We start from the raw sequence: 26,403 nt of genomic DNA, 5'->3' as shown, positions 1-26,403 counted from the left end.
TCATATATCACACACTTTTAGTAGGATGCATCTCAGGCAGATCAAAGATTTGCTTAATGAAAAATTTGTTCAATCTCAAAATGAAGTCGATAATGGTAACTTATAAAGCAGTGCAACTTTTTCCAACAAAGTCCTCAAGGAATCAATTTTGATCCAATACTGTTAACAGTTTAACTGAAGTAGAGTAAGTTTTGTCCACAGATTCTGCAGAAGACTCTGCTAGGACAGCATGAGTATTGTCAGGCTTTCCTGGTTAAGTAATTAAAAAAAAAAGAAAAAAAAGAAAAAAAATTGTGGCTATATCTACATCGCTATCTATCTGTGAACTATTAACATAATATAGAAAATATACCAGTCTCTATTTGGAACAACACCGACAAGCCATCAGGAGGCACTAAGAAGCAGTGATAAATAGCAACATCAGTTCTCGGAGCAGTGCTGCGGCAAAAAAAAATAAGCTCATGTCATAAAATGCACATGTAGTACTGCCCAATGAAAGAAACAAACCCTCTTGCTGCTTCAACATTACATTTTAAAGCTACTCTTCAATTATTGGTCCCAGTTCTGAAGTCCAAACTTTAAGGATACTTAAATACTACAGGTTGGAAAACCAACCTTGCAGGATTTCAGGTGCTCAGCTCAGTTTTTTAAAGAAAGACTCCTGAAGGATTTGATCTTCAGCAAAGATATTTATAACATGGAGAGACTATATGAAAGAAAAAAGCTCTGACTAAATTTTCAGAAAATAGCTTCTGGTGCGTGAATGTAGGATCAGAGCTACCCTGGACAAGGAACTAGAAAGTACAGGATTGTTTGCATTGGCTTCATGGGATTATGTACATTTTGCAGCTCTGCATTTAAAAAAAAAAAATTACTGCAATAAAACAAGTTTTTTTGGCAACTGTCTGTTCAGGTAAAGAAGGAAATATTTGTGCAATTTGACCTCTGGGGTTAAAATGGTTTCTCATTCCTCTCAAAAGCAGGAGTCTTGTTGCAGCTGCAGGAAGATATGAGAGTACTCAGCAGTTAAAAGAACCTGAATGTAAGTATCTGAATGATAAAAAGGCAACATTTCCATTTTATTTGGAAAACTTATTTGTTCAGGTATCTCTATGCTTCTGCAATACCTGACCTCAGCTCAAAAACCAGCAAAATGTCTGCAACATGTATTGTACAAGCATTACACCCCAGTAGAATAAAACTCTCTACAACTCTCTTTCCCCAGATTTATGCAGTGAAAAGAACATCTCTTTTTCCCACAACTAGGAGCTGTGTTACTAGGTTTACTATGTAATAATCAGAACTGATTTCAGGAGGTAAACAGTATTAAAAGGGATAGTGGTAGGCCATAAATGGGCAGAAAAGTAAAGAATGAAAAAAATCTGGAAGAACCACAGAATTGAAAAAAAAATAATACATGTGAGGATCAAGAGGAGTTTGCTTGTATTCACAGAATCACAGCATTAACTAGGTTGAAAAAGACCTTTGAGATCATCAAGTCCAACCTATGAAATAACACCACTTTGTCAACTAGATCAAGGCACTAAGTGCCACATCCAGTCTTTTTATAAACACTTCTAGGGACAATGACTCCACCACCTCCCTGGGCAGCCCATTCCAACAGCAAATCACTCTTTACATGAAGCATTTTTTCCTAATGTTCTGCCTAAACCTCCCCCAGCACAGCTTAAGACTGAGTCCTCTTGTCCTGCTGCTGGTTGCCCGCGAGCAGAGACAGACCCCCCAGCAGGCTACAGCCTCCTTTCAGGGAGTTGTAGAGAGTGATAAGGTCTTCCCTGAGCCTCCTTTTTTTCCCCCAGGCTAAGCATATTTTAAGCATTACTGACTATCATTCTTTCAGTCAGAAATTATAAGTCTGACTTTCAAAACTAGAAAACCTGGAAAGGGTGAAGGCCAAATGCAAAAAATGGGCCTTGACTCAACATGCAGTTTGACATTTCCTACATCTGACCTTCAGTAGTGCCAAAAAAGCCACAGGTCCCCCAAAGCTAATACATGTGAATGTTCACACTGCTGAAAGGTGCCAAGCACCAGAAGGAATGTACAAGCCTTCAAAGATCATGATGACTCTTGTTCATGTGATTCTAGCAGTTCTTACCAAGAATAAAAAATTTCTTTTCTGCCCTCACTCCCAGGTCTCAAACAGCTTACTGTCAGAATCCCTTGCTTTAGCATAAAGCCTTTTTTATCCACAGAAAGAGAAGAGAAAAACATTTAATCAATGCACCAAATATTTAAGACAACCAAATGGTGAAATTCTCACTGACTTCATGATTTCACCCTAAAGATACCACCTTTAAAAGCTGAATAGATCACTGTAGGCCCAGTTTCTAAGTATTCACAACTACAGATCATTTCCAGGACCTCAGTCCTGAAGAGTTTGAAAGGCACCTCTCTAGCATTTCCCTTGAAACACAATAGAATCAAGCGAAGCAACACTGTGGAGAAGGACATGGGAGACCTGGTGGACTGCAAGCTGTCCATGAGCCAGCAGTGTGTCCTGGTGGCCAAAAAGGGGTCCTGGGGTACATTAGGAAGAGCATTTCCAGCAGATTGAGAGGTGATCCTACCCCTCTACTCAGCCCTCATGAGGCCACACCTGCAGAACTGTGACCAGTTCTGGGCTCCTCAGTATTAGAGAGATGTGGAACTCTGGAGTGGGTCCAGAAAAAGGCTACAGAGATGTCTACGGGCCTGAAGAATCTCTGTTATGAGGAAAGGCTGAGGGAACTGGGCCTGTTCATTCTCAAGAAGAGATGATTGAGAGGGGACCTCAACAATATACATGAAGGGATGGTGCCAAGAGGATGAAGCCAGGCTCTTCCTGGTGGTGCCAAGCAATAGGAAAAGAGGCAATAGACACAAACTGATGCACAGGAAGTTCCACCTGAATATGAGGAAGAACTTTACTGTACAGGTGACTGAGCACTGGAACAGGTTGCTTAGAGAGGTTGCAGAGTCTCCCTCACTGGAAATATTCAAGAACCATCTGGGCACAATCCTGTGCCATGTGCTCTAGGGTGTCCATGCTTGACCAGGGAGGCTGGACCAGACAACCCATTGTGGTACCTTCCAACCTCACCCAACCTGTGACACTCTTCTGCAGAACATTGGAAAGGCATTTAAAGATGGGACATAGCTCAGTTGCTTCAAAGAGAATGTACTTCTGCAGAACAGTCACTGCTTTTTAAAATTATCTACAGCTTACCGAAAAAGTTTTTAGCCAATAATTATTCCATGCAGTGTTATAAAGTCAGTCCTTTTCAAATACAAATGTCAGTAAGAAATGTTGCTGAAACACTCAAATTTCAAAGACTTCAACCACACTTAAAAGCAAAACCCTACAAAGAGCTTATAAAAGGTTACATATGCCTAATATTGTTTGTTTACCCCCACCTCAAAATATTCACCATGCACACACTGATCCTTTTTGCTACTTGTTTTGCTCCTTTTCAAGAAGTTCTTTAACCTGTTCAAGTTTTGTTCCAGGGCTGAATGGTGCTGTGTGAGTCCAGAACTTGATTAGGAATTCAATGGAAGTTAAGACTCACAATAGTACCTAGAGTAGTGAAATAATTTCAAGTGTTTGGTTACAATAAACTTTCAATAGCAGTCTCAGGGGTTCTGGACATCGCCATTGCATACATATACTTCCTACATACTTCAGTTCCCCATTAAGAGGGTAATGCTGAAAATATGAGTAAAAATACTGAGAGGCAGGCATCATGTCCACAACATGCCACCTCAAGTCAGCTGGAATTCCAATCCCAGTGACTGCTGGCTACTGAACATACCTGAACATACAATACTTTCCCATGATAACCAGGTGTGCTGAGATGCTATGGAAATTCAAGGCCCTTTACATATATAATTAGAATAGATACCGCATGCAATAAACAAGGAGAAAACACTGAAATGGAATTTAGAAAAAAACCTCCATTGTAAAGCTTTGAAAACTTTCACACCAAAGGTCAAAGTGTTTACAAGACAAGTTCAACCAAAATATCACTACCTCTCTAACCCAGAGGACACAATAGCACCCATAAAAATTACCGTGGAAGTACTTCCACGTGTTCCCAGTTCAGTTTGTACTGAACTGTAAATAAAAGTCCTGGTTTAAGATTCAATGCTGCCTATACAGCTAGACACACTCTGTGATAGAAACCACAAATGTTGTAAAACTGTGTTTAAACAGATGGGAAATTTAGCAACAACTTCCTTCAAATTAATAAACAGATGTTTTGAATACATCACACAAGAAAATGGGCAAATTAAGTTACAGACATTTCTCGTATTTTTCATGTTTGAAATAACACACTTGCAGGACATTATTGATGGTTAATAAAGTTGTTGATGCCACTAATCTTTAGACTTGGACCTTTAATTTTTAGAATTAGTGAGGTGAATGAGGACAATTTATAACTTTCAAAGCTCTGATTACATATTGGCTGAAGATTCAGTAAGTCATCACAGCATGTACACATTTATATTCATTCTAGGTTCAAGGCCTATTCAATACCCTGGACAGAAAGTGTGTCTTTCTTCTAAATAGAGTTAGTCTACAACACTCTTCTGAAGCAAAATACAAATTCTACTCATGCAGTTGTGCAAACAAAATACCATAAATGATGTCATGTGCTAAAATGCTGCTTCATTTACTGCTGCTAAGAGATCTACTGGAGAACATCACTAGTGTGACACGGAACTTGTTTCTTTCTTTGTGGTCCCCCTATAAACATAAATGGTTTAGCAAAAAATGTCTCTCTATTAAGTACTGAAATAGTATTTAACAGTAGTTAAAAAGAGATTATAATCTGGAGTACTTCCATTTTTGAAACTACTTATGTATAACTTGGGCTTTGGCAATTTTCCTAACAAATCTCTCTTCTTAACTAGCACAACTAGTTGAGTATGTCGTAAGCAGTTCAGGTAGATGGATCAAACAGTAATGATTAAGCCATCAGAAAAACATAAAAAATGATGGGGCAGGGCATCAACTGCCAAATACACAGGTTTGTATCAAGTCCGGATTTCTTTTGCCTTTAATGAGAGATGGTCTACCAAAAAGACTAAAATGCAAATACTGCATAACTGGAGAATGTATAACTTGGATCCTCATTGCTTCAGTCCATCTTCACCATAAAATAAACAAGGTTTTGAAAGTCTCTTCTATTAAACTGACAGAAAAAATACAATAAAATTTACAAGGTCTTTTTTGACATTTTTTAAAGATAGAGAAAACTGAGTCATTCACTATTTTCCTTAGTTTAAATACTTCAGCTGCTAAGTTGCCTCTGAAATTCCATCAAGTAATACATTTTCTCATTCATTTTCTTAAGAAAGGTTTTGCTACTGCATTTAGAATTTGAAATTGACCCCTGTGAAAATAATAATAATTTATCTAAAAATACAAAGTAGACAAGAGGTAAAAGATATTTACTTCATAATGAAGAATGAAAAAAATCAGCTCTGTTTTGGGTAAGCCAGTATAGAGGAAAAAAAAGATGGAACTATTAACTCTCTACCACAGTGATACTTCTGAGATAAAATCAGATTGTAACTCACTTCAAGCCCACTGTTCTCTTCAGGTTCATAGGTTACAAATGATTTATAGTCACCATTTCGTACTTAGCACTCTGGCTTTTCCCATATTGCAAATACTTTATAATAAAGCATTTTCTTGTTTCAGAAATACCTTTGCTAAAATGGCTTAACACAACTAAAAGTGCTTTAGATCAAAGAAAATTTAAGTAAAAGTTCCCTCTGCTTTTTCACAGGAGGTAAAAACCCCTCTCAGTGTCTGGTGCCTATATTCCTGTTCTTTCACATTAGAGCTGTAAGTCTCCTCTTTCAGGTCACGTCTTACACATAAAAGTGCTAAACTAATGCCGCTTAATGACAAATTAATGTCCATGAATAAAAAATACACCTCTAATAGCATAGAGTAATTTGCCATTACAATATCATCATTGGACATGCCCCTGGTTTAATACGATGTATTTAATTCATAACTTAATGAGTGATATATAAAAAGAGAGAGATGAACCCTGCAATTACATTTATGTGAGTCTGTCACCTTATTTGTAAAACCTTAGAGTCATTTACATTCAAATTAGAACAAATGAGTGATTTCACAAAGTGCAGTGATAAATGACCATTGCTGCACAAGACAGAACTGTATTTCCTGTGAAAACATTAACAGTTTCCTATTATTTGTTAAAAATTACAATGCATATTGCCCAGTGTTGTGTGAATAATGACTTTTTTACTGATTAGGTCAGAAGACTAATACAGAGTAAAAATAAATAATTTTTCTTTTCATTTTTTCTGATTTTAGCTTGAATTTCTCTGCTCAAGCTGTTACGGACTCACACTGCCACCTGCTGCCCAGGCCCGGGGAGGAAGGGGTCCGACTGCCTCATTTCAAGTCCAGTTCAGGCATTCTGCCTTCTGGGTGTCATCTCTTGCAATAAACAAAATTTTCCTTCCAGACTTCTAAGTGGGCATGTCGCTGAGAACACCAGCAGATAAGGACAGCTGCACTACCCAGTTAAAAATACTTCCATTCTGGGGGCTCATGCATCCAAACTGCATCAACTTGTAAGGAGAATTTAAAGCTAAATACACTGGGAGGGACAGGAAGAACATAAAACATTAGTATTGATCAGATGGTAATAAAACCAAAGAAGAATTTTTTACACTAAGCATTATGTCATTCATCAGCCCATTTACAACTTTATAAAAATACTGGAAAGATTCCAGAAGCAGTAATCTTCCAGGGACTGGTGGACAGAAAGGTCATCTAAAGAGGCTACACTGGCCAGAACATGAGAAGGGCAGGGAGGGAAACCACGAAGCAATGTAGTTTCTCTGTTCCTATTTAAAACACATGCCAAAGCTGCTCTCCCTTCCTGACAAAATCTGCAAAGAGATGGCAGGTACAGCACAACTGCCTCTTCCCAAATTGTGACCTCTCCTGTAACTTCACTGCAGAGGACTGGAAATGTGTATCCATACAACTACCTAGACAGCTTGGGAGCTTTGATCTTGCCAGCAATAGTTAACCTAGATGTTGCAGCACCATTTTTTTACACATCCATCATCAGATTCATTTCATATTGCAGATAAATAGCAGCAAGTGGACTGCAGTAAGAATGGGATTCAAAGTGACTGGGTATTGTCACTTTGGAGTATTTTCACTTTCCTCACTGACACAACCGAAAAATGGAGAAAAACACCATCATTTTTTTCCTGAGTCCCATTTTCAGTTGGAATCCTCACTAGTGCATTCACATTTCACATATATAGATCATTATCTCTGTAATGTATCAGTATATTAAAGAGATAGCAGAGAAAAATTCCCAAAGGTATTTCTGAGTTTTGTCCAAGAACTTTTCTAATGACTGCCAATAGCTCAATGACAACAGCTGACAAAATTTGCTCCTTCAAAAAATAGCAGGCTAGCACAGCAACAACTGGTTGTGTAACACTTAAAACCAGAAAATGCAAGACAACATTATTTTTGTCTACTTTGTATTCTTAGCATGGGAAGGTTACTTCACCACAGGATAAAGCTGGTAGATTTAAGTTTGCTGGTGGTGACTAATTTTGGGGCATTGAGGGGAGTGTGCAGAGTGTGCATGCATGTACTTAGATTAAAAACTCAGTATTAGTTAAAAAAAGCAAGCCTTGGTTGCTAGATGACCTTTGGATTTTCTTTCCAGCAGTTTAATTCGCTCTATATGAAAAACCCAGGAGCTAAAATCCCACCTGATCTGGGGCTTCTAGCAATACAAAGGTGATGCTCTCAATCTCTGGTGTATGAATTAATTCATCTCTGAAGGAGTGTATCTTAGTGAAAGTTGGGATTGTTATTGGCACCATTCCAAATGGAGACGCTGGGTTTAAGAAAGATAAATAGCTTTGAAGCTCTGGCCTACCCACATATATAAACCATGCACACTCCTCCTTTTAATTCCACATGCAAATTCATTTGTGGCTTCTTCCATTTAAAAACAGTAACATATTTCAATCCACAACACATTCAAATAGTTTAAAATTAGAAGGAGAAAATATTCAGATCATTAGGCATTTGTACACCATGAAAAAACTTTGTTTTATAAGCCTAAATTGACCATCACAGTAGAAGTTTAAAAATCAAATGCCCCTACCCAAGACAATTTGCCTGTTTCAATTATTACCATGAATTATCACAGGAGGCCTTATTTTATAATTTGTGAATTGATTAATCTTATTTTTGTATTCCACGTCTGATCCTGCTCACTGCCTGCTTTTGTATACAAGAATCCAGAGCAGGGCAGTACAGAGGCAGTTCCAAGAAAATTCCAGTTGACTGCTGTTGTATAATGTTGTGTTCAGGCTTATTTTAATCACTCACCTAAAATGCCCTTTTTTTTTTAGCTTAAATTAGCTCTCTTTAAAGATGGTATGACTGACATCAGTAGCAAGCCAGCAGATACACCTGTAGCAGAGTTCCATTTAATGTAATGAAGTTTCCAAAAAGTAATATGGTACATTTACCATTTAGCAGGGAACCTAATGCACTTAAAACTAATGGGGAAATCAGCATCAAATTTTCAAGTTCACTTGACACAAAAACATTTAGGATCCCAAGAACAGTTTTTTACAAGTCAGAGTAACTTCAGTGGCAATCGGGATCATCACTGCTCATGTCTACTATACCTGCTCCTCGCAGAAACTCTGAGAATAAGAAATCATTTCCAGCATTAAGTACAAGGACAGTCACTTCACATAAGTCTGTACTGAAACGATGCCACTATCTCACCAATAAACATAACATAAATGATATCCCAGACTCTGTCCAGTGTGTAAACTTAATTTGTTCTTCACAAAAAGTGCCTGATCAGGCAGCATAAAATTAAAGGGATATATGTTATCTAATGGTCATACCACATCCTGCCTCTCAGAACTGAGTGCTTTGCTTTGGACCATTCTGCAGCTTCTGAACCCCTCACTCACAGCTATCACCCTTGTACCTTGAACGTAACTCAGGATGTACCTAGAACTCCACTGAAAAAAAAAATTGTACTTCAGAATACACAGAAAAATCACTTAGCTTTAAGATTTCAATTATGGACAGTCCAATATCCCAGATCCCTGAATACCAGTGGAAATCAACCTCTGGTTTAAAAACCAATTACTACCCACACAATACTAAGCTTATGTTGATCAGTAGAAGGAAATTCCATTAAAAACTTTTATTCTCAATAGCATTCCCTCCTTATTAAGACTCTTTGATTGTTGAAATAATTTGCAGTTTGTGGCTCTCTGGTACTGAATACACAAACAGCTGAGGAAAGACAAAACTTCTTAGATCTACAACCAGTTATGTAACTCATATATACATATGAAACAAACATTTTTATGTTCTGAATAAATGTTTTAACACATTTATGCTCTTGCGTAAGAATAAAGTTGTCATCTGTCTTCCAGAAAAACACTCAAAAGCTTTAAAGGGCAAAATAGGTCATCACAAGCATACTATCTAATACCATGTTCTCTACAGTTCTACTTAAAAAGTCCAGTCTCAGATGTCCATCACTTTTAATGCCTTTAATTAGCTATCTCTTGCTTTCTCCAATGTCATATGACAGATATGGTCCACTTTTAAAAGGGAAAGAAGATATTCAGATAACCCATTCCCGTTATATTTCGAAGTTTGCCTATTGGCTGCAGCTCTCTGCATTAGCCTCCTTTGAAAAACCTCACCCCAAACTGACAATCAATCTGACCTGGAGGAGGAACTTGGGAAACAAGAATCTAAAAGAATTGGATGTGCACGCTGCAAGCAAATGCTGTGTGAGTGACCACAGACCTCAGTGCCACTGAAGACACAAAGTTCAAGTCTTTAGCTCTCCCACACCTCTGTAGCAGTTAAGAAAAATCGCATTGCCTTACCGTTTGCTCAGCCTGAGACAGATGTGCGTGCTTACAAGCCTTGTTTCAATGTTTAATGTACCTGAGAATTATGCAGATGACATGAGAGATTCATGAATATGTATGTATCTCAAATAAAATACATCAGCATGCTTCAGAAGAGTCCCCCTCTACAAATGAAGATGGAAACAAAACCCCCAAGCAGCAGAGGTTGTGGAATAATCATAATTCAGGATATGACAATGCTGATAAAAGAGAAGTCTGCACAACACAAAGCTGGAATTAAGACCTAAAGTAAGGCATACTTGGGCATTTCTTGTTAGCAAATAAAGAAAAGATTATTTACTACTGTTTTAAAATAAAAACTAGTAAATTATCAATCTCAAATGAGCATGAGTTTTCAAATTAAAATATTGAATCAACATTAGATGCTACAATTTTGATAATGAGAACATTATCAAAACATTTGATAATGAGAAGTTTATAGATGATAAAATGCATTTAATAAACTAGCAGTGTTGTCAGAAATGTCCATTGCGTTACCTAATTGAGGGTGGGGAGAAAACGTTCCTCTTCTTTTTCCTGTCTTTCCTTTGATTGAGAACTCTTTAAAAAATTGCCATAAATGCAATTTAAACAATTTGTTACAGATATATTCTTGAGATTCATCTACAAATTCAAGACCTCTAAGCTGTTTAGTCAATAAGAAAGAAGATCTATCATAGTCAAAATAACATTTTGTTTATTCTGAGGCAACCAAGAGGAAATTCCTTAAAGACCAGTCAATATAAAAGTCAGCATTGGCTGGAAATTACTCTGTCCCCAGACCACTACAAATAATTCTTGATAATCAGACACTTCAGCAACCATCTTAGCTGAATCAGATCAGTACAGTATTCTTTGGAAACTCACAGACTACCAATGTGCCTGGAAACCTATACTTGAATGGGCAATGCCAATTGCATTTGTAGCAACAAACACCCTCCTTATCAAAATGCATGGAATTATTACAGGTCCCAGATAAAAGTATCAAGAAAAGATGAAACTGCTCAAGACCGTTCCAATAAACTGACGACCTGGAATATCTAGAGAAGAGCTGGAACAAGTGCTAACAATAAGAGCAGCACTCATACAGGAAAAGCTTGGTCTAATCAAAACAGTTAAAGATAATCCTAACAAGTTAAAACTCTGTGTCATCATTACACAATAAATGACAGCTAGATCCCACACACTGCATTTCCTGAATTTATGCTAAACTAAGCTAAGTTCATGATATTTCAACAACTCAAAACAGCATGAAAGTAATTCAGTAGCACTGTAAATGAAGAACTCTGGCATACTCATTTATCAGGAAGAAAAAGGGCAAGCACTACTCCCCTTCCAGCATCTGTATCACAGCACATGTGGTGACAAGACACCCCAGTTACCAACTGCAGCTAGGATAAGTGGCTTTAAGGAAGCCTTCTTTAACTACCTGGATTTTATTTGCAGATAGTACTAAAATAAGGCAAAAGGTATTTTTTGAAGTCACACAATACTATGTAGAACATAAACAGATATTTGGTATAATTAGTTTGGACCCTGAAAGATATCATGGTCTTAATCTTGTTGACCTCTGTTAAAAAGACTTACAGCAACTACTCAAGACTGATTACTTGCATGGACTGCAACTGTACAAAACAAACAAGACAGGTAAATTCTTACTGGGATCTATTCAGACTGCAAATCTGTCTACATATATGCCTTGCTGAGGTGAACTTCATAAGAAAAATACTGTAAAATACAGCCTAAATCCCAACATGATACAAGCTACAGCCACCCCACAGATGTGCATGCAGATTCCAAACTTTTATGATGAGACCCTGATTCAAAAATAGTTTACAGAACTAGCACTGCTCTCTGTCTTCCAACACATATTCTCCTCTTTTTTTCCCCTACCCTTCTTCCACTACCTTATTCCCTCCCTCTACTGCTATAAATCTGGACACTGGGTCCCACTTCCTCTTAATTTTCACAACAGTGTAGCTCCAGTTGTCCTACCCTGGCACACTACTCAGAACACAACAGTGCTTTTTCACATCTTTCACACATCCTACAGCAACTGCAGGCCACAGAGTTGCGGTTTCTGTAACTCATGAAAGACATGGTTATCCTCTAAGTTGTAGAAACAGAAAAAACATGCAAATAAACATTAGACAAAATGCATCTAAAGACATGAGAGCAACAGGAAAAACCATTAGCAGGAGAGGAATTAAAACACCTCTGAATCTTTTGCAATCTTTTTACAGTTGGACTTCATCTTAAAGAGCTTTTCCAGCCTAAAGGTTTCTATGACTCTCATGTCCAGAGAATTTTTACTGGTCTGTTAATACAGAGTAATTTGGAAGAAATGTTTACTAACTCCAGAGTGTTGGGTTCTATAATGGGGCTAGTGTGATTTTGGGGTTGATTTATTTTTTAATTCATTAGCAATCTATTCCTAAATAATTGACCATAGCTTGCACATTAAGGACAAGATTCAAAGCACTGGTAACTCTGTAGTTGTCTGTCTCTCCCCTGCAATGGCCTTGGGATTAAAAGTTTAAAGATGGTGCTGAGGGAAGGGCTAAAAATACTAGAGGCTACTCAACACAGGTGATAGAAAAAGTTGGCACAAGGATTTATGTTGAGCATATACCTGCTCTTTTCCTAAGTCCTCTCACATCCCTGCTTCATGAGCACAATATTCAGTCTTTTCCATACTCTTTAATATTTTCTGTAGGTTCTTTGTTGTAATAGTCTCTTTAGTTCAATTTCTGACAAAGTAAGAGCCACATATAAGCATCACAGACATACTCACACTAACTGGTTGTTAGTATGCCTACTAGTGTTGATTTATATCTTTCTCATTATAGTAACCCCTTCCCATGCCTGCCTGACATTAGTAGGTCAAATGGTTTTGTGGCTTATTTGGTATCTCACAGTTCTTATTTCTCAAACCAACCATCCCTCCCATCACAACCCATTTCCACTTTCTCAGAAAAATTAAGTTCCTCCTTGCATCCCTGAAAAAAAAAATATACCAATTGCAGCACTCTGACAGCTCCTTTAACTTTCTAATCAATTTATAATGCACAAATTAATACCTCCTTATTATCTGAACATACATTTTGAAGGGTTTCCTAAGGCTAACACTCAGAGAACAGATTCTTTCTCTGTAAGACACAGAGCCTTCAAGTACATCCTGAAGTTCTTAACACGAGATCCTGCATGCCCCTGGTACTCAGCAGCTCAGCATGCTGCCAAGCACACTCCAACTGTTCAAAGGCAGTCACGCTGTTGGAAGGCAAGTGCATACTAAGAGCACTGTGCTGATGTGCATCTTCGTGCCCAAGTGCTGCCCAGATGCAGTTAACACATCCGATTTCAGAAACGGTACTGAAAAGTTACCGAGAGCAGGAAACAGCTCTGTAGAACTGCTACTGCCATTTTATTTTTAGAAGGCATTTCACAGATACCCATCAAAGCCGTGTTCTTGCTATCATCATAAGTCATTTCCTACACAAGCCAAAAAAAAACTTTACTGCAACTCAAATTTTTTGTTTTATAAAGACATTGGCATTATGGGCATGAGGCCAGTTGAGAATAAGGTACCATTATAACAAGCCCTCTTCCTTCAGTGAGAGGTTGTAGTACCCTGAAATACACATCAATATTCACAGAATTACACATCTGAATTTGTCACAATACTCATGATCCCAATAGGGAAATATCTTCACATTTGGTGGTACACTGAGGTAGAAGAAAGCAAATTCCCTGGTAAAAGAGGGAATCTAATTCCCATGTGCTGATATTAATCAGTGGACCATTCTTGTTTTCAGGAATGAAATGGACAAAATGGATGGAGGGATAAAGCATCTACCATAAACTGAAACCCAAATTCCACTCAAAATTTACATCTCCTGAAATCCAGTTCTTGACATTTACAGTGTACCAGGTATTGCACTAATAGTCTTCTACTGCAATTAGGCTTGAAACAAAAGTGTACCAAACAGAAACAGCTGATCAGGCCAAAAAGCCTCACCTCAATGAGATAGTGAGAACATAAACTGAGAAGCTCCAGCAGCTGCAAATGACTCCCAGCTGCTAGGACGTCCTGTATCACCCCTGGTTCCAAGAGGATCTGTAAAGAAGAAAATGGAAGGTTTGTCACCTGGAAGATGTACTCAGAGTACTTGCAGAAAGTACTAAAGGCCTTTGTTATTTCAGATATTTAGGTCAACATAAAGAACAGAAACATACAATACAATTAAGCATATAGAGAAGTCTTTGCAGAATAGGGATCAGAGTTTCTAAAGTTCATCTGAATCTCCCTAAGGATTTTTTAACCTTTCCTTTTGCTTTTTTTTCCCCTGTGAGGGTCTCTAGTCACAATATCCCCTAAATCCTTTGAAACTAAATGTGTGCTGTTTAAGGAGACTTTTAAAAAAAACCTGAGACTCCTTTTGTTATGTGTATACTTAGATCCTTCCATATATACTGATGAATCAGGCCAACAGAACTGACTCAGAAGTCTCCACTATTAATCTTATTCATTCATGCAAAACATATACAGACAAGGAACACCCTGCCTATTCTGCATAGTGCCACTTTATAATTTTCCTAAGCCCTGTCTTCATTTTACAGAGCAGGGCTCTGAAGGCACAATGAGCATGTTGCTGGGGAAGTGCCAGAAAGGGCTTAGAAACCAAGACTGATTATTCAGTTACTTGCTCACATGAAACTCCTACTCATTTCAATTAAAATCATGTACAGGCAGCAGTAAGAATAATTGGGCCACAGCTCATAGACGGCTGTCTTGGGGTCAGCTTGTTAGAGCACCCCTTTTGGGACACAAAAATGTCTTTGGGAATATGGACACTGGTCAACTTATTAGCAATCAGACTACAAACTATCCGGACAAAAATTTTTTAAGCAGTACAACATCCCCAAAAAAATCAGAAATGCATGAGGAAAATTAATTTTTCAAAGATGCTCAGTTTATTAAATTTTATTCTTGTACTTCCCCTGGCAACTTTGGTTTCATACCACATGAGGTCAGTCTCTCACTGCTCCACAGGGAAGTAAAGCTTGCTTTCAGATCCTTCTTCTTCTGCCCGTATAATTCAGTTTTATCTCACAGCATCATTTGTATACCTCAAGTGCAGTGGAATAAGGAAAATAGAAAACAAAAGGAAAGATGCTCACCTGCATCTTTGGTAGTTTAACTATTTTTTAGGGAAATGAAAAAATGTGTATGCACTTCTTTAAGCAAAACCACAAAATATCTCCAACATAATGGATATATTAGGGAGAGGAGAGAAGGGGATTGATCCTTGTTTATATCAAGAACTCATTTACATTGAGTTCTGGCAGTGTATGACATCCTTAATGCTTGTGCAAATCACTGTATTTATTAATACTAGGTTTTAAGTGAACATTATACGTCATTTATATACTATATATAATATGAAGGCTCTTTATCTAGCCAGAAAGGCTAGATAAAGGATGTAAGGATCTTACTGTAAATGAAAATCAGGCCCAGTACAACCCAGGTTTTTGGCTGGTGCTACTGAGGTTGCTGCACGTGGTGAGAGGTAGTTCAATGGAAAGTTAGAATGGATTTCAGCTACAAAAGTATCTCCACTAGACACGGATATTAAAAACAAACAAACAAAAAAATAAAAGCACATCACTGTCAAGTATTTTCAAGTGAGAACTCAAGGTCAGACTGACTATAAACAAGCTCATATAGACCTTGCAGTGTTTTTTATTCAGGTATGATTGACACTGAGGAAGTTGCCATCCCATGGCACGTTACTTACTTTGTCAGCCAGAGAACCAGAACCCTAAGCAGATTAATACCTTGTAGGCATAGAAAACTGTATTTAACAGTGATAATACTAATGTATTTTAAAGCTACAGCAACCCATTTACAAATAACACTAGTAGCCCTATAAGATGAGAAATAGGACAAGAGGCAAGAAGGGTAGCTGGCTACTGTCTAGAGGTGATTTGCAAAAAGTCAGCAACAAAAGTTCATTTCAAGGTGGCAGATGTATTTCTTACATGTTCTTCCATTTTCTTACAGCCCCCCTATACCATGCAAGATATATTCTACTGAGAAAACAGATTGACTTTCGTGTTTCCCAAGAGAACTGAGGAAAGTCTAGTTTATCTCTTCACAAAACTTTGCCTTATATGGAACTATCTGAACTTTTATTCAATACTCATTCATTTGCATACAGGCAAAAATACTAATTCATCTATGCTAAATGTTCACCATCAGGAAACTTCATGCTGGAGAAATCCATAAGGAAAAGCAAATGGTAAGTAAAGAAGGAAATAAATATTGGAAGCTTTCCTTCTACTGAAACTGTGGTAATTCACAATTATTCCACACTTTTCAGCTTTTATACACTAAAGCAATTGCTTGTTTTTTATTAATTACCAGCACAGGTGTTTATATGTTATACAGGCATTCCAGCTCAATATAAACAGTAAATGCACATAAATACCACCCCATGCACACCACCAGTACACACAGTGACTGAGCCTCCTCTGCTTGTCTAACTCTCAAAACAATAACTCTGTGGTCTACAGAGTGATACTTATTGCAAATTAAGGAGAGTGAAACTGAGGTCTACTTTGGATTCACAACTTCAAAATTCATCATAAAATTTTAGTGTGAAAAATAGAGAGAAGGTTTATCATTTTCTGTAATCCATCCTCAACTCCAAGGTTATGAAGCATAATTACTGGGACAGAAACTTAGAGTAATTTGGACCCATCAAATTCAGACAATAACTGCAACCTTCACCATGAAGAATGTGCCTTCGTATGACACAGACAATATCAAAACTGGTTCCTGTACTGTTTTTACATTAAGATTAATTAGAAGCAATTAATGTGTTGCACCTGGCTGCATTTTACAATCAGCCCTCCATTCAATCCTTATTTCTAAGGGTTAATTTTCATTACACTCTCAACTTCTCTCTGACATATGATGGTACCCAAGAAAATCTCCTTAAGCACCATTTCCCTGTACACAACAGGCAGATCTTGCCGATACATGAGTAACTTCCTTTCCTAAGCCATCAAGCCTGACATACTGCTCGTTTTCAAACTGATCTACTTTGACAAACTAATTGTCTCTTACAGTGACTGTTTTCAAACAGGAAACCTGTTCCTCAAAGCAGCTGTTCTACTCCTTATCATGCCACAAGCCCTTCAGAGAGGATGTACCAAATACAGTCCAGTCCCTACTGTGGCCAGATCCATAGGCCAAGGGATTGAAGCAATGCAAAAATTGGCTGGTTGTAACAAAATGCTGAGTTCACAAGATCCAGAAAGGCAGATTACACAATTTCTTAGATCCACTACTTTTAGACATACAATCTAAATCTATCGGGAAACTTACCCACTTATGCTTTGTAGATATATTGCAGAAAGCTTCTTTGCAAATGCAAGAACTAGAAAATGGTAAATTAAACCTGACCTTGTAAAGCACAATTCTGAGGCAGAAAAGGGAATTTTATAACCTGCCTCATGGTTACAGAGACATGTGGGCCGTAACAGCCCGCTCTGTATTTTTACCCTCTGGCCAGCAGTTCAAAACTAGAATTTATTCCCTCTTACCCCAAGATTTCTCTCTTCCTTTCCCAGCTCAACCTGCATCCCCTCCAACACCTTAGGATGGTGGGTAAGCATGGGAAAAGACTTAACTGATATCATATATCTTGCCTCTCTCTTCAATCCTCTTTGGGACTCTTGTGGCAACAGAGTGTATATGAACCACCAACCTTTCCCAAGGACAACTACTCAGGCCTCATCTTCACACTGTCCACAGATCAAAAATGTCCCCCTACTCCTTTAATGCCTCCTGCACCCACCCTCCTACAGCCAACAAAGCAGTATAGGCCAACAAAAAAAAATTGTAAGGTCAGAGCAAAGAGGGCAGTAATGGCCAAAACAGAACGAGAAGGAAACTCCTTAAACTGTCCTTTCCAACAAAGCAACTTACAGCCTGAGGGAGAAGGTAAGATGCAGATTAACTGTCACCTCTGCGGAGTCTCATGAGGTTTACATCTGGAAAGAACAATTAGAACATTCTATTCCCTGCATACTGCAGGCCACTACATTCCATCCACAGATTTTTAAAGACACTAAATAATAGCTACTCTAGGCCCAAGAAGGCTAAACTGCATACCCAGACAAAGAGGGAGAGACTAAGATGCACTTTCATCACCTTCATTCCAGCTACTCATTTATCCCCCATATTGTTCTCATTTCCATACAGCTGTTTGTGGGACAATGGAAAGGTGAGGTGGTGGCATGATTCACATTAAAAATAAACCAGTATTGTGCTGTAACAGTAAGGAAATATGCAGTGCAATGTCAGAAAATTCTAGAAAGTAAACTGTATGGAATTTAACACAGACAACATGAAAAAAATTTCCTAAGACTCCTGCCACTCTGATGAAAAAGAAAATTCCTCCTTGACTCCACTTGCAGTGATCAGCATTTCAAACAAGACGGGCATCAAACAAAAGTATCAGTTGTTTTTGCCTGATGGAAATCATTCCGTGTGCTTGAGAGCAATCAAACACCTTAACTTTTCTTTTAAAGTAATTTAGACTGCATTTCACTCTCAACCAGATAGCACTTCTGGCTGTCTCCCTGTTCATTCATGATTTGGCTGAATACTGAGATCCTTGCACATTGACAAGTGCTGCTTCAAAAAAGTGAGCGAGGAAAGAATGTTCTAGTCCCCTGCAAGCAACTGCCCAATGCCCTGGCACGTAATGCTTGGTAGCACTCACTATGAAATCCAGATGTCTCATTAGCCAAAGCCAGAAAGAATCATGACCACCATTTCTCTGATATGTCATAATATTTTTCCAGAAAACTAGAAGAAAATCTGTGTTAAATGCACAGCAGATATACATCATAAAACCATAGAATATTTCAATTTGGAGGGCACCCATAAAGATCATCTAGTCCTATCTCCCTGCTAATTGCAGAACTGTCCAAAACTAAACACATGTCCAGACATTCCCTGAACTCTGACAAAGCTTGGTGCCATGACCACTTCCCTGGAGAACCTGTTCCAGGGACCTGCCACCTTTTCATTATGTCCAGCCTGAACTTTCCCTGACATAGCTTCACAGCACTATGAAGTACCACTACTGTAATTAAAGAGGGTTTAGATAAGCAAGACTTCAAGCAAATTCACTCTTCTTTGGGAAGGTGTTTCATTACTTTAATCACTTTCAGCACTAGAAAAGCTACCTTGTCCCTAGCTTAATTCCTGTCCAGAGCACATGAAGTCAAATATTTAATTTTCTCTAAAATGAACTGCATAAAGTGAGTTAATTAAAGCTCTGTATATCTAAGCCCCTTAGGCAACCCGTAGCTGAACTGTGAACCTAGGACCTAGTAGCTGTAACCTAGCGCTAGATACAGAAACAAGATTATCCTGAGAGAAGTGAAAAAGGAAAAGCCCAAATCTAAGTATCAAATTCATATTTTTTCCTTTGAAATTACATTGAAAAATGATGTTAAGTATTTATAGTAAGACACAGTTGTATTATACACCTGTTGTATTCAGTTACACATGACTTTGGCATATTGTCCCCAGTAGAAAAGAGCAAGGATAGCTGAAGTCACTTTTGCTAGGGCACAGCAGGTAGTTTAATTGATTCATTTTATCTAAAAGCAGCCAGTGGAACTGCTGTGCACAGGATGCAGTAGGTCACTTAACCAAGAAAATCAACCATCACAATACAGCTTTGCAATACACCTCCATCCACAAGAGAGAGGATTAACATAATAAGAGGCACTAAGATATTGACAGCTGCCTTACCCTGGTCTTAACTAAAAATGGCAGATGAAATACTGGTTGATCACTAGAAAAAGTGTCAACATCAAATGAGGAGGGGAGTTGATGAGAGATGAAAGCCAAGATTCTATAAAGGAATCAAAGCAATTATAAGGAGAAATAGTTGTGCTTAGAAATAATATTTATTTCTACTAATTCTTTACTATCTAAGAAGATCTTCTACTCTTTCATGGCTTTTGTTAAAGAAATAACTAAACTGAAAGAACAATTTCACAAAGGAGCTGTAAGATAATACTTTAACTAATCAGAGGTTTGTGTGCATGAATTTGAAAAATCACATGATGGTACTCTACCAATTCCTGAAACCTGTTTGGTAAAGTGATAGATAATAGCTGTCAACAGGATGACAGATTTCAAACTAACTGAATACAAAGTAAAGGCAATAGTTAAATAGGACTCACACTGATAATGCATTAAAGTAATATTGGGAGCAACATACCTGGAAATAAAATGAAGTTCTAGATTTGTAACTGGGATAATATACTCATATTACCTTTATTAAAACACTGCTGGTACATTAGCATTTTGTGAGTAAAATAAAACCTATTAAATATGCTAGTAACAGAAAGTTTAAAACCTATTTTTGAATCACTATAAGTGCAGCTTCATATGTGGCTTTTAATAAAAGGAAACATTTCAACATGCCATAGTTAGGAAGGAAGGCTGTGTTAATCTCAGGCTATGAAAGTATCACAGGAAAAATTACCCCAAAATTCACTTTGGGAAAAAGAACATAAAAAGCCTCATATATAAGGGCTTCCTCACTAATGCTTTCATTTCAGCTTTGCTAATTCAGGATAATATTTCTATAAATACAGAAACAAAATATTAGGGTTTAGGGGAAAAGAAACAGACCAGCCACTTAGGAAAATGGGACTTAGTCAGGAGAACTTGGTATTAAGCACTAAGAAAGCCACAGGTGTGTTGTGCTGTCTCTGGAAAGTTCTTTTCTCCCAAAATAATTTCCTGTCTGTGATGCAACAAAATAAGGACAGTGATTACTTGCTTTTGTAATGTGTTTTGAGGTCCTCAAACAAAATTCTATCTAAATGCAAAATATTTATTACCACAGATTAAAGACATATGATAGAACATAATTACAAAGAACATCCAAGTCTGAAGCACTTCAGTATGCATAGGACTCTGTGTATTTGTATTTTTGTTGAATTAGGATCACAATCATCCCCTGCAAATTAAAGCCAGTGTTCCTCTGACTTGTCAGCCGACTACACTGGCCTATTTCGTGGCTATCCCATTCCTCCAAGTAAGATTTTGTCTCTTTTTAACAAAAGAGTTAAAATTATAAAAGGTAGTCAAAAAGAGTAGACAACTGAGTCTCTGACACAGTGATTAAGGCTCTTATTTTGACTGTAGGGATTGTGAGCTCCAAACTCTTTGCCTTGAAATGCTTCTCCATATGAGTATTCTAAAACATATTGTTCATAAATTGATTGGACTTGATCCATCTCCCTTCCAAGGCACATTTGACACTTGCAAAATGCCCTTGTGAGAAGAAAGGGAGAGTAATCTACTCACTGAGACTCCGGCCTAGCCTTACTGCTGCCAGCTATGAAGTAAAAGAGAGAATGACCTTAAAGCCCTTCTGGGAAGAAAGGATATGGGAACTACAACAGTAGAAGAACCAACTACAACAGGAAAAGAGTTGTACCTCTGAATTCTGAATATGGGGATTACATAGTAAAATGCCTATGGACGAGATGAAACATATCTAAGACATATTTTGCTGAAGATTTTATTATTAAATGATTACTGAGAACATACACGCAAAGAACAAAATCAAAGTCTACTGCCACTCCTTTTGTCCATTTTTATTTATTTCTATACCAAAATTTCTTTCTTTGTAATTATTAAGGACCATAGTAATGGATTAGTCCAGTTGGAATTAAATTATTTATACTTGACTTGAGTTTTAAAACATTCTTTTTTTCTGAAAAATCAATTTTTCCTTAAAAGCAAAATATTTTCAACAGTAATTACAGTAAGGTACTGTCTGCCTAAGTAGACAGGAAGATGAAGGTTGCATTTTAAGGCCACAGGAAGATTTCAAATTAACAAAAAGAGTGTTGTGTGACAGGGTTTTGGATGACAGAGTGTAATTTCAGATTTCATGGTCATCCTGAAAATTAAATTTCTTCATTTTAATAACTTTCAAAAACTGCAGGCATCAAATATTGCCATCATGCAATATTAAATATTTCCACCAGATGTCTCCAGTATATTATTTTACACAAAGTTGCACCCAGTTTGAAGTGTAATGTATCAAATGTAAGTGCAGTACATTAAAGAAGTAAAGAGAAGAAAGCTGCAACTAATTACTTATCTGTTTAGACAAGGATATTTTAGGGACTTCCACCGTGTTACCTAGAGAAACACCAATTTTTTTGAACTAACATTTTGGCCAAATAGGATTAAAATAAAAAGAAGAGAGAGAGTTCATGGTTTTCACTTTAAGAGGCACTTCAGATCACATCTTGATACCCACATTTTCAGAGCAATCTAAGGTTGTATTTGGCACAAGTGACTTCTGGATTACTGAGAAATATTTTGTTTGTTTTTTAAAAACAGGAGGAGTTTTGTAAACCAAGCTAAAGACAATTCTGTTTTCAGAACTCTCTGATGTAAGCATCCAGTAATACAGTTATTTACTAATAGCCTTTGTGGATTACTCCCACTCACTGCCTTGAAATGTTCACCCAGATTCTGTCAGTCTGAGTCAGAACACAAGCAATGCTCAATACATACAAATGCAGTGCCAGAAGAGAATTCCAAGGATGAAAGGGAAACGAGACACTGCTAATTCTCAGACCCACATTTCACTGAGTTGTGCTTCAAAGGCATCTTTGCAAGAGAACTACTACAGAATCCTTCTCATTTGTCTGTGCATCAAAGTAGCACTTGGTGTATCTGACAGACACAGAGCAAGCTTCGCCTCATAATCACTTATACGTACGAGCAACTATACATACATGCACAGCTATATTTAACTCAGGAAACCCACTCATTTATTGAAAGTAGGTTATGCCTGAAAGACTCAAAAAGTCTCTAAAGGGCCAAGGACAGAAGGTACATATTTCCCAGGGATCTGAGGATACTACCCTGGAAGCAACGTGGGGTCACTTGCTGTGTTACATAAAAGCCATATCCAGTCTTTCAAAGGTTCTCAATGTATTTTACACGCGTTTGTTAAACTCTGAATTTTGCAGAAAGATGGGGAATACCTCTAAGCATAGCAGACAGGATGGATCAGACAGAAATCAATTACAACCCATCTTCTCAAAAGATACTTTCATTTAACCAGAGTTTTCTCTTCAGAATAATCAACCTATAGTTTTAAATGACTAAGAGGATAGGTACCTAACATTTTCATTTTTATCAAAGACATTCAATTTTTTTTAAAAGCTTTCAGCTGCAAGAAAAAAAAGCATACCAATGACAAGTCATGTACTGAGATCTTCAGCTAATTCACTAATATAGTATGACATCTCTGTTTATCATTCATATCAAAGAAATTTTGAATACATTGTGTTTTCCAAAACAGCACAAACTCAAATTTTTTCAAAGAAATTCAAGTGCTAGTCTCCAAAACCAATGCTAAAGCATAACTGTTTTCTGGGCTGGTGACAAAAATAGGTCATTTAAAACAGGTAATTTTTTCCCCTTATTTCTATTTAGTTTCCTTTAAAAAGTAAAACAAAAAAAAAAACAAAAAGACCCAAATAAGTCCATATACTCAATCCACAGTATGGAAGCAGATGCCTTAAATTTTTATAACCCAACAGCTCTTCAGACTAACATCACATGTATTTAAGCCTTCCTTTTCAAAATTAACTAATAAACGCCACTAATACGTCAATGGACTCAGCTGCTGTAGTGATATTCCAGAAATAGTTTGGTTATCTAGAATTTTTGGAGTGCAAAGCAAAAATAGCAGGGTGTTCTATGATACTCAGCTGGGTGTTTCATGATAGCTCACTATCCATGAACAGTGAACTGAGATGAAGTCACACAGCAGCACTGTCCAAGCATGCAGTGCAGAGGTCATAAATACTTCTTTTTCCCCCTTTTTTTTTCATTCTTTTGGGCAAGGGGCAGAGGGAAAAGGAGCATCTCTCTGCATTTTCCGAAGTGCCATAAAGCGATACCTAGCCTGGGGTCATAAAGAGGGCCACAATGAAAATGTATAGAATTTATAAGCATTTACAAAGATGCCTCAACTGCATCTGTCCAGAGAGTAAGACACTACTTTTCCCATCAAATATATAATTTCTCAAACACAGCAGAGTTTATAAATATTTATTATAAGGGAAATACATTTAATTTAGCAAGCAGATTCAACTCACATTAAGATTTTATGAATAGCCAGGCAACTATAAAAAGGGCATGAAAGTCCTACATGGCTCCCTACCTGACAATGATGCACATAAAGCACTGTTTTTATTAAACAATCCTTCTGAAGAAAAAAATCCACCACAGTATAAGAAAACTAAGACCTGTTAAACTAAAATATCTTATACTGAATAGCTCACAAGAAAAATATTTTCTAGTACCTCTAAAAAGGTCATACTCAGTTTTTATTGCAGTTGCTTTTGATTGTGTTTCTTAATTTGAAGAACTGTACAATACCTGTCCAGTATATGCAAAGTCCAGGGCCTGTTTTAAACCGAGGCTTGTGACACCATGTAAATTCACCTCATCAGCTTCACTCTCAACCATGCAGAGACTGAACATTGCCTATGGAAAAAAACCAGAAATGTCATTAACCAATTTTGGATAAGAATTCCAAACAGCAGCAGCCTTGAGAGTTAGAATGAAATCTATACCAAGTTTTCAGTAACACCACAGCAATCAATCTTGCAACTGAGTCCTTTTATCATTAAAGAAATACAAAAACTTATTCTGGATAAACTGAGATAAATCCCTTTGGTCCATTTATATATATTTTTTAACTAAGTAATTCAGGTGAAATCAGCAAGACCAGTCACACAATAAGGTATCATTCAATAAAAAAAATAACTGGACTCTGGGAAAAGAGTCTACACAAGCACCACTAAAAATAATACTTATGTACAGTATCATTATATATAAGAAGGAGCAGTAAGCCATACACAATTACTTGAGAAGAAGGGGCAGTTAAAATACCGTCTTTTATAAGCAATCCTTTTCAAATAAGCATTTCAGACTGGAATATGTGCAATATAATACTCAACTTATTAAATTAAGAGGAATGATGGAGATGCAGTCACCTAAACTTACAACCTTCCCTTGCTTGTCATTGCCCATTTTCTCAGATCATAAAACCTAAACTGAAGATAGGCAAGGTGCTACAGAATTTCTGTGAAAATACCACTGAGAAGAGCAACTGTCCCTTTCATCCAGCCTTACTTTCCAGATTATTTGTCTTAAGTGCCTAGCTGGACTGAAGCAGTATCCTACTCAGTGTCTGAATCTTTGTGAGAATCTTTTTCTTCTCATCTCCATTAAACTTCTTTGCCCTTCACTCTTCCCTCCCAGCCTGCACTCCTGCTGCACTACCCCTACTTACCACTCCTTCTCTATCAGCCCCATTCTCCATTCTTTGGCACCCTCCCACACTTTTTAAACAAAATATACCACTCAGAGTTTTTAAACAGTAAACTGTGAACAAATAAACTGAACACTTCTGCCATCTGTCGCTACTAAAGAAAGTCTAAACTTATCCCCTTAAAGGATAAGTTTAAAACCTTAAAGCAGATTTTATGCTGAACTCAACGCCTTTATGGAGGCTACCAAACTTCACCTTGGAGAACTCCAGTAACAAAGCACTTCTCATGGACATAACCCCTGATACCTTCTTCCTATACTCTGGCTGATACCTGCAGAAGCTGAGACAGTCAACAAGCTCACTGGATTTCATATGTGCAATCTGTCCACCAAGGAGTGCTGAATTTAAAGGAAAAAAAATAAGCCCTACCCCCTCTAACTCTTTAGCACATAAGAACGACTACATGACCTTTACTCAAACTATCCACAATTTACCTAGTCTCAGGTGGCTTCAAGAACTGAATGGTTCCTGCAAATATGGAATTTCTTCAAAAATATTAGAACTTTTAATCATTAAAACACCATAATCTGTTTCCTGGAAATCATCCAGTATAAGCAAGAATGACATTTATCATACAGTTAGTCCTATTTTTGCAATTTCTATTGAATTAAAGTGGTATCAGGGCTTCTTCCAAACTGGCAACAGAAAAGAAGCAACAAATAGCTTAAAAGGCTTATCAAACAAACACAGTAAGACACTGCCCTGAAATATAGCTAGGGAGAAAAAAAAATTAAATTCTAACAAGTTCAGCCACCTTTTTTATCCATTAAAAATGTAATCAGAGTTGGATATTTTGTTGTCATGTAATAGCTAATGTGAGGCTTCAGAGCTTGCCAGGAGCTGCAAGGTACCCACCCATCAGCCACCTACTCCTTGGAAAAGCAGACCTGCAGCCCCTGTCTGGAAGAGATAAGCTTCTCTTCCCAGAAATTCACTGCTAGAT

General features: G+C 37.4%; 1 protein-coding gene across 5 annotated transcripts in view; it reads right to left on the bottom strand.

Moving 5' to 3' along the window:
• KLHL32 (kelch like family member 32) overlaps window positions 1-26,403 on the bottom strand; it is a 114,141-nt gene that overhangs the window by 50,332 nt on the left and 37,406 nt on the right. For 4 of the 5 annotated variants that reach the window (XR_001863765.1, XM_017739671.1, XM_008637729.2 and 1 more), the window contains exons 5-6: window positions 24,503-24,610; window positions 14,003-14,101 (exon numbers count right to left, since the gene is read on the bottom strand). Coding sequence is in view for 4 of the 5 variants with exons in the window: in XM_017739671.1 (XP_017595160.1) it covers window positions 14,003-14,101; window positions 24,503-24,610 (207 nt within the window). In the remaining variant the exon portion in view is untranslated. The remainder of the gene's footprint in view (window positions 1-14,002; window positions 14,102-24,502; window positions 24,611-26,403) is intronic. The other variant, XM_008637730.2, reaches the window with a different exon arrangement.

This window comes from Corvus brachyrhynchos, unplaced genomic scaffold (assembly GCF_000691975.1).
Source record: "Corvus brachyrhynchos isolate BGI_N302 unplaced genomic scaffold, ASM69197v1 scaffold14, whole genome shotgun sequence".
Classification (NCBI taxonomy): Eukaryota; Metazoa; Chordata; class Aves; order Passeriformes; family Corvidae; genus Corvus; species Corvus brachyrhynchos.
The sequence above is the reverse complement of the archived record's forward strand: the minus strand, read 5'-3'. Positions and strand labels throughout refer to the sequence as shown.